Source organism: Cucurbita moschata, unplaced genomic scaffold, assembly GCF_002738365.1.
Source record: "Cucurbita moschata cultivar Rifu unplaced genomic scaffold, Cmos_1.0 Cmo_Scf00042, whole genome shotgun sequence".
In the NCBI taxonomy this organism is placed as follows: domain Eukaryota; kingdom Viridiplantae; phylum Streptophyta; class Magnoliopsida; order Cucurbitales; family Cucurbitaceae; genus Cucurbita; species Cucurbita moschata.
This window is the reverse complement of record NW_019268558.1, coordinates 150,905-160,332: the sequence shown is the minus strand read 5'-3', so window position 1 is coordinate 160,332 and position 9,428 is coordinate 150,905. Positions and strand designations below refer to the sequence as shown.

The window sequence follows — 9,428 nt, the reverse complement described above, 5'->3', positions numbered from 1 at the left end:
AAAAAAAAAAAAAAAAAAAAAAAAAAAAAAAAAAAAAAAAAAAAAAAAAAAAAAAAAAAAAAAAAAAAACAGGCTTCCTAGAAGTCTGTTGAGGTAAAAACTTTGAGAGGACTAGGAAAATGAAAAATTTATGATTCTATGTCAAGCAGTGCTGGTATATCTACCTAGTATCTACATACATATCCATTTTTCAAAAGCAAACACTTCGAAAGAAAAATAAGAATTTTCTTGTGGAATTGTAACAATGAAGGGAAACTAAACCATTTAGTTGATGGAAAAATCATGTCATCATCACCCAAATTAAGGAAGTGGAATGAAGCTTTGATGAGAAAATGGTCATTAAGGCTTCCTAAAAAACCAAATGAGTTATAACTCATGGAGCAAGGTAACATAAGCATTTATGAGAAAGATGATCTAGGTTGTTTGAAAAAGAGAGGAAAGTATTCCAAGACCAGAGCCCTTAGAGCAACTTATCAAACTAAAACCTAGAAGAACATATACTTTTTGAACCGAACCGAACCTCAGAACAAAGATTGAAGAGAACATCCATTTATCAAGGTTCCTCAAGCTACTGTAATTTCATTTTTTAAGAGAACCATGACTCACTATTCCCATTTTCTAAGAAATGACCTTCCAGAAAATGACATGCTCTTTGTAGAATAGTCAAATCCGGTTGGTTAAAAGAAATAATTAATCCTGAAGATTAAGTTCCTTTCAACTCCCAGCTAAAATAACACTTCTTCTTGGCTCTTTCTCGGATAATCACCAGTTTTAAGACCATCCCATCCAACAATGAAGCAAGAGCATCTCCTATTTTTGGTATCAGTATATGTTTCTCAGTTTCAAACTCCCTATCTGAAATGAGCCACCCAACTCAAACGAAATTCCCTTTCCCAACAAGAATTCAAAGATTCAATGGATACCCACAACAATGTCAAATGACAAATATTATCCGAATAAACGAAAGCAAGCAAAACTTGAAGGAAAATACCTGTTTTAAATCATTCCCAACATCAGGAAATTCCTTCAGAAGCTCGCGTACAACCACTTCAGGCTCAACACTTCTCAACTTCCGTCTCTCAAACTCGCTATCACTAGAATTCCCTGAACGTGAGGACTCAGCATCACTTTCAGATCCATAATCATCCCTCTTTCTCTTGGCCTCCCTTCTCAATTTCTTCTTTCTCATCTTTCTATCTCTCTCCCTATTCCTATCTTTTCTCTTCCTCTCCCTATCTCTAATCCTCGACTCTCGCTTCTTGTCCTTCTCCCTCCTTGAACTGCCACTGCGGCGATGGCGGCGCGACCGCATAGAAGAGCTGTCCGAGTTATCTGAAGAGGACGGTGACGATGAAGAAGGCTCTGAACACTCGGTACGCTTCTTCTTCCTCCCACTTCCCATTGAAATTTGCAGAGATTTAGTTGGATTGAAAAATTCAGAAACTAGCCCAAGAAAAGAAAAAATCAGTGCCGGAAGCGGCGATTCCCTACTGGGCGCCGAGATTAGCACGCCGCTGCCGAGAACAAGCCACCACAGACGTGATAGAACTTGTTCGCCGTCGAAGAGAGCTTGCCGTTGATAGGAATCGGGTGGCCGGTGGGGTTTGATTGCGTGGGTCGTGGCGTGAAGCTTGTGGGTGGGTCGTGAATAGAACGCCGGCGTTGCGGATCGCCAAAACAGCCCCGATGGGCGTAGTAGTAAGGGAGCAACTAGACGAAGAGGAAGGAGGGTAAAGGGTAGAAGTTCTTGGCTATGGAAAATTAGAGGGTATTGGTTGGATCTACCCAAATTTTATAATCCAACATATTATATCTTAATATCATTTAAAATATAGGTTAGATATTATGTTTTAATTTTTTTTATTTTTATGATTTGATTGGGAGTATATTTTATTTTATTTTTATTACTTAATTAGTCTATATTTTTTTTATTTGTAAGTATTAATTGATAGTTTATTAAAAGTTATTGTAACGATCCTAATATTTTACCTATTTAATCTAAGATCATTACTATACTTTGAAATGCCGAATATACATTTAATGGACCCTATTCATAAATGTTGTTAGCACTAGCCCTTTTATTGCCTAAGAAAAGATTACAAGGGAAAAAGAGAAACGAAAGAAAGGAAAAGCAACAAAAACCAAGAATGAATAGTTTATTCTACCCTAAGGTTTATTATGCAAATACATTTCATCTCATTCTAACCTATACTAAAATGAAAAAAAAAACAACCAACTACCCTATGCATGTGCCACGATCCTGAGGTGTCCGATGCCGTCGTTGTTGTCACGTGGGTGCCTTGCCCTTATCTGCAAAAGTAAAGTAGCACGAGGCTTGAGTATTTCTAGAATACTTAGTAAGTGACCCCCTATCAGGGTTATGCGACAAACACATGCAATGAAATGATGGGACCTATCGTTCCGTTTCGTTTCTTTTTTGTTTCGTTTCATTTCGTTTTCCCAACGGTGTAGTTCTAACAGGTAATCGTGGACGTGTACCATATACTCTACACGCAGCCCATACGTGCGAGTATGGGCTCACCAACTAGTTCGCACACCGCTGGGCCACTGTCCCTAGCCGGTGGGCATGCTCTGGGGGCCCATCGGGACCCGTTAAAACTAAAACCGTCACGGCAGTGCTATGCAAAGCATAACGATCGTTGTCCTGCCATTTGGATGTACGCGTCCGTACCCTCGTGATGGGATAGGGGTATCCCCCCAAATGCATGAACACACAATATGCATGAGGTCCCACTAGTCCTACAGTCATCATTTAATGAGCATAACCCCGCGTCACGTTTTCATGCTTACATGTCATTCTCATTCTCATTTCGTTACATATCATACATATTCCTAGTGGGGTTATGTATCATGCAATTTACCGTATTTCATGTCATGCAATTCATTCAATCACATTCCCATACTCATACAACAAGCCATAATCGTACACAGGTCACACATCGTCACATGCATTCATATCACATCCAATAAGCAACATAAATAACATACATTCACGTTCACCTGATTTCGTACTTAAGCATATTAAGCTAGCATACAATTTAATGGCACGTGCCTAACCACGGGCACATGCCAACATACAGCAATTAATGCGTAACCTACAACGGGTGAGCCACTTACTTGGTAGGCCTTAGCCGAAGTACTCCCTAGAATATAACGTAAGCTCCTAGCTCCTTGTGGACGTTCTACGCTTCCGTTCGTGGTTGGTTCCTATTGGTTCATGAGTCACTTCCGTTAGTATTCCACAAATAATAATAAATTCTCAACTGGAATTTGTGAAATACGACCTTAAAATGTTCCCTTTTACCTTAAACAGGGCCGAAACCAGGTCCGGGAGGGTCAGAACGGTGTCAAACGGGTTGGAAACAGGTTTCCCGAGCCGAATAAGCCGTCACCGAGCCGATGAAGCCGCCTGAGCCGAGAGAAGCCGCGCTGCAGATGTGACACGTGGCACAATCAGAGAGCGACGCGTGTGCAAGCGTCTCGGGTTGAGGCGTGGGTTAACGGGTCGCTCGCGGGTCTCGGGCCAACGCGGGTGATGAGCCGGCTTGCGGGTGACGGGCCACGGGGTGATGGGTCGGCTCGTGAGTGAAGGCCGGGTGTTTGGGCTGCGGGTTACGTGGGTTCTAGGCTGACCGAAGGGATGGGGTTCGGTTCGGGTTTCCAGATTTGGATCTCGGGTCGGACTTCGTCCTCTTCGCCCGACTCCTGCGCGATTTTTCGGCGGTCTCTCTCTCTCCTCGACAACGTTGTCCCGACGTCCTTTTTTTCCCCCGTTCCCGAGCTTATCCTTCACCCTAACCCCGTTTTTGGTACAGATTTCGTTGGTAAGGGCCTCGCACTCCCGGATCTGGAGAAGCTCGGAAGTCTGCCGTTCCGTCTTCCTTGCCGACGGTGTTCAGCGTACAGGATTCGTCTAAAACCTACTCCTGATGTGTGTAAAGGGTTCTGGGATTACTTTTGTGGTGTGAAATGGGGGTTTTCGACGTCGATTCGTACAGTTCGGCTTCGCGCGGAGTTCCGTCGGTTTTTTGTTCTCTCTCCTTTTTCCTTACCATTTTAGTTTCTTTGCAAGTTCTTTCAGGGTGGCTGAAGGTAGGGGACGCGATTTGTGGTATCCCAACCCTCGACTGCCCTTTGTGGGTCATGTGCCAGCGAAAACTTCGGCGTTCGCCAGAGTTTTCGGCTCTGCCGACGACCATCATTTTTTTTTTGGTTCCGTTACATTACCTACCCCTAAAAGGAACTTTCGTCCTCGAAAGTCTCGAACTCGTGGATCAACTCGGGGTATTTTTCCTTTATTTCCTCCTCTTGTTCCCACGTAGCTTCCTCGACTTGGTGGTTACGCCACAATACCTTAACGAAACCTATACTCTTATTACGTAAGGCTTTCACCTCTCGGGCTAGAATTTTAATCGGTTTCTCCTGGTAACTTAAATTTTCCTCAATTTTGAGAGGTTTGCAGTCTATTACGTGCGTCGGGTCTGGAATGTATTTCCTTAACATGGACACATGAAATACATCGTGTACGCTTGAAAGTGATTGGATAAAGGGAACCGAGATGCCAAAGAGTTGGAGAACTTCATCTTTGATGTCGAACAGTACTTCAAAGCCACACCGGCTTGTACCGACAACATAAAAGTGACAGTAGCCTTGATGTATCTCGTAGACGACGTCAAACTTTGGTGGCGTACGAAGGTGCAAGACATCGAGAATGGATTGTGCACCATAGACTCGTGGGAAGACCTCAAGAGAGAGTTGAGGGATCAATTCCTCCCCGAAAACATAGAGCACCTATGGAAAAACTAATAGCCCTAAAGCAAACTGGAAGCATAAGGGACTATGTCAGACAGTTCTCGACCCTGATGCTAGATATCAGGGGCACATCAGAGAAGGACAAGGTGTTCTTCTTTATAAATAGGTTACAACCGTGGGCCAAAACAAAAGTACACGAGAAAAAGGTCCAAGACCTAGCTACCGCAATTGCCAACACCGAGAGACTCTTAGACTATGGGAATGAAGCGGGTTACCAAAGAAAAATAACGCAGGCCCCAAACACTGGGGGCAAAACATATAAGCCGCCTAGTCATCGAAATGGAAACCCCAATAGGCCAAACGGAAGTAACGACAGACCAAGCGGGTGGACAGATAGACCTCCTCAGAACAACCAAGCGGGGACATCTTGAGGACCTTACCCTAAAAGGAACCACCCGACGACACCGTTACAATGCCTGTTGTGTAGAGGCCCCCACAAAGTGTCCTACTGTCCTCATCAGGCCTCTCTCAGTGCACTCCAAGTGTCCATTCAAGAGAGAAACGACACAAGAATCGAGACTATGCTAGACAAGAAGGAAGATCAAGACAACCCCGAAAGGGCGTGCTCAAATTCTTGTCAACCCTCCAACGGAAGGTCGACCCGAAGGAGATAATAGAGAAAGAGCGCATGTTTGTGGATGCGACAATAAACTCTCGATCAAGCAAGAGCACCTTGATAGACTCAGGAGCGACCCATAACTTCATCACCGATCAAGAAGCACGAAGATTGGGACTCACCGTAGAAAAGAACCTGGAAAAATGAAAAATGTCAACTCCGAGGCCTTGCATATTGTGGGAGTTTCCAAAAGAGTCCCCTTCAAATTAGAGGCTTGGACAGAAGAGTTGGTCCTTGTCGTGGTTCACATGGATGACTTTGACGTGGTACTTGGGATGGAGTTTCTCTTAGAACACAAAATTATCCCAATGCCACTGGCGAAATGTTTGGTGATCACTGACCGCAACCCCACAGTAATACCTATAAGCATCAAGCAACCATGTAATCTTAGAATGATCTCGGCTATACAATAGAAAAGAGGATTCGCACGAGAGGAACCTACATTTATGGCTATACCACTGATGGAAGAAGTGACCACTGAGGAAACTATTCCAAGCGAAATCAAGGAGGTACAAAACAATTATGTTGACATAATGCCAGAGAGCTTACCACAAACATTACCACCCCGTCGAGGCATTGATCACGAAATTGAACTCCTCCCCGGGGTTAAAATCCCAGCGAAGAACGCGTACCGGATGGCTCCCCTTGAGCTAGTCGAATTGAGGAAACAATTAGATGAGTTGTTGACGGCATGATTCATTGGCCCGGCAAAAGCACCTTACGGAGCCCCCGTACTATTCTAGAAAAAGATGGATGGGACATTGCGTTTGTGCATAGATTATAGTCTTAAACAAGGTGACAGTACGCAACAAATACCCACTGCCGATAATATCCGACTTGTTCGACCAACTTCACGGGGCCAAGTACTTCACGAAGTTGGACTTATGATCAGGGTACTACCAAGTACGTATTGCCGAAGGGGACGAGTCTAAGACGACGTGCGTAACAAGATATGGGGCCTTTGAGTTCCTGGTAATGCCCTTTAGCTTGACAAACGCCCCAGCTATGTTTTGCACGTTAATAAACCAAGTTTTCTACGAATACTTGGATCAGTTCGTCATAGTATACCTCGACAACATAGTCATATACAGCACAACCCTAGAGGAACACAAGCTGCACTTGAAGCTGGTGTTTGACAAGCTGCGGCAGAATTAGTTGTACATCAAGAAAGAAAAATGTGCCTTCGCACAAACATGCATTAACTTCCTTGGACATGTCATCAGTTGTGGACAGATCGGCATGGATAGCGACAAGATAAAAGTTATCCAAGAGTGGAAGATCCCTACTTCCGTATCCGAGGTGCGATCCTTCCTAGGATTGGCAAAATAATATAGGCGGTTCGTTGAAAGGTTTTCACGGCAAGTCGCCCCATTAACAGAACTTTTGAAGAAAGACCACCCTTTGTTGTGGTCAAATAAATGTCAAATGGCCTTTGAAGATCTGAAGGCAACCATGACGAGGGATCCTGTCCTCGGGTTAGTAGATGTTACAAAGTCATTTGAAATAAAGACAGATGCTTCCGACTTTGCCCTAGGCAGTGTCCTTATTCAAGAAGGTCACCCAATCGCTTATGAAAGTCGAAAGCTCAACAATGCGAACTGGATATACACTGTCTCCAAAAAAGAAATGTTGGTTGTGGTCCATTGCCTACGCGTCTGGAGACAGTACCTCTTGGGATCAGAGTTCATAGTGAAGACGGATAATAGCGCTATGTGCCACTTCTTCAATCAACCAAAATTGACGGCAAAACAAGCCCAGTGGCAGGATTCGTTGGCGGAATTCGACTTCAAATTCGAACACAAGGCAGGAAAGAGTAATCAAGCAGCCGATGCGCTGAGTCGGAAGGGTGAACATGCGGCTCTGTGCATGTTAGCCCATATTCATTCAAGTAAGATCAATGGATCGATGCGCGACATCATCAAAGAACATTTACACAAAGAGCCATCGGCCAAAGCCGTCGTCGAACTAGCTAAAGCTGGGAAGACACGACAGTTTTGGATCGAGGGAGACCTTCTAATGACTAAAGGAAACAGATTATACATCCCAAGAATGGGAGAATTAAGGAAGAAGCTCATCCAGGAATGTCATGATACCTTATGGGCAGGACACCCTGGGTGGCAAAGAACGTATGCCCTAATAAAAAAGGGTACTTCTGGCCGAATATGCGAGATGATATCATGCAGTACATCAAGCCGTGCCTCATCTGCCAACAGGACAAAGTCGAGAAAGTCAAAGTCTCGGGACTCTTGGAATCTTTACCTGTGCCAACAAGACCTTGGGAAAGTGTGTCTCTGGACTTCATAACACACCTCCCAAAAGTTGGAGAATATGACGCCATCTTGGTTATCGTAGATCGGTTCTCGAAATATGCTACGTTTGGTCCTACTCCCAAATTATACTCGGCTGAACTAACAGCTCAACTATTTTTCAAATACGTTGTCAAGTTATGGGACATTCTGTCGAGCATCATCCGTGATAGGGATGGTAGATTCATTGGCACATTCTGGACCGAATTATTCGCCTTCTTGGGAACGACTTTAAACATCTCTTCAAACTACCATCCTCAAACCGATGGACAGACGGAACGGTTCAACTGCTTGCTCGAAGAATACTTACGTCACTTCGTCGACGCTCACCAGAAGAACTGGATACAACTGCTAGATGTTGCCCAATTCTATTTCAATTGTCAAACGAGCTCGTCTACGGGGAAGAGTCCCTTCGAAATTATAAGTGGACGACAACCGGCCTTACCACATATTATTGATCATCCTTATGTAGGGAAAACCCCTCAAGCTCAAAACTTCACAAGAGAATGGAAGCAGACAACAGATATAGCCCGGACATATTTAGAGAAAGCTTCCAAGCATATGAAGAAGTGGGCAGACAAGAAGCTTCGCCCCCTCCAATTTCGAGCAGGAGATCAAGTCCTCATCAAGTTGAGACTAGAACAGATCAGATTTTGCAGCTCAAAGGACCAGCGACTAGTTTGAAAATATGAAGGCCCGGTTGAAGTGCTTAAAAAGATCGGGGCTACCTCCTACAGAGTTGCGCTACCCACATGGATGAAAATCCACCCAATAATTCATGTGAGCAACTTGAAGCCTTATCACCCTGACCCGAACGACGACGAGCAAAATGTAATGTAACGACCCTAATATTTTACCTATTTAATTTAAGGTTATTACTACACCTTGAAATGCGGAATATATATTAAATGGGCCCGATTCATAAATGCGACTTACTCTCGCCTTTTATTACCTCGTGAAATAGAAAATGATTACAAGGAAAAAAAGAAAATAACATTATTGAAAATAAAGGGAAAGTGACCAAAACCAAATGAATGTTTTATTCTACCCTCTGGTTTATTATGCAAAAATATTTCAACCTATACGTCCTATACTAATGATGCAAACCGAATTCAGCCTAGACTATGAAATGGAAAAAAAAACAAACAACTTTCTTATGCATGTGCCACGGTCTCTAGGTGTACGATGCCGCCGTTATTGTCACATGGGTGCCTTGCCCTTATCTGCAAAAGTAAAGTAGCACGAGGCTTGAGTATTTCTAGAATACTCAGTAAGTGACCCCCTATCGGGGTTATGCAACAATCACATGCAATGAAATGATGGGACCTATCATTCCGTTTCATTTTTCCTACGGTGCAATCCTAACGGGTAATCGTGGACGTGTACTATATACTCTACACACAGCCCATACGTGTGAGTATGGACTCACCAGCTAGTTCGCACACCGCTAGACCACTGTCCTTATCCGGTGGGCATACTCTGGGAGCCCCTTATGCCGGATCCGTTAAAACTAGAACCGTCACGGCAGCGCAATGCAATGCATCACGATTGTTGTCCTGCAATTGGATGTGTAACGACCCGGGAAAGAAAGGAAAAAATATATATACATATAATAAAAATAAATAAATAAATAAATCAAATAAAGTAATAAAAAAAAAAAAAAAAAAAAAAAA

The 9,428-nt window shown here is 43.6% G+C and overlaps 1 protein-coding gene and 1 long non-coding RNA gene across 2 annotated transcripts in view; one reads left to right on the top strand and one right to left on the bottom strand.

Annotated features, from left to right (window-relative positions):
* LOC111433443 (DNA ligase 1) overlaps window positions 1-1,772 on the bottom strand; it is a 12,974-nt gene extending 11,202 nt beyond the window's left edge. The window contains exon 1 of the mRNA XM_023070500.1: window positions 992-1,772. Within this exon, the coding sequence (XP_022926268.1) occupies window positions 992-1,402 (411 nt within the window). The 5' untranslated portion in view covers window positions 1,403-1,772. The remainder of the gene's footprint in view (window positions 1-991) is intronic.
* Window positions 1-5,270, top strand: part of LOC111433444 — an 11,314-nt gene extending 6,044 nt beyond the window's left edge. Inside the window, exon 3 of the long non-coding RNA XR_002708816.1 lies at window positions 5,105-5,270. This is a non-coding gene — a long non-coding RNA (uncharacterized LOC111433444). The remainder of the gene's footprint in view (window positions 1-5,104) is intronic.
* The last annotated feature ends 4,158 nt before the right edge of the window (window positions 5,271-9,428 follow it).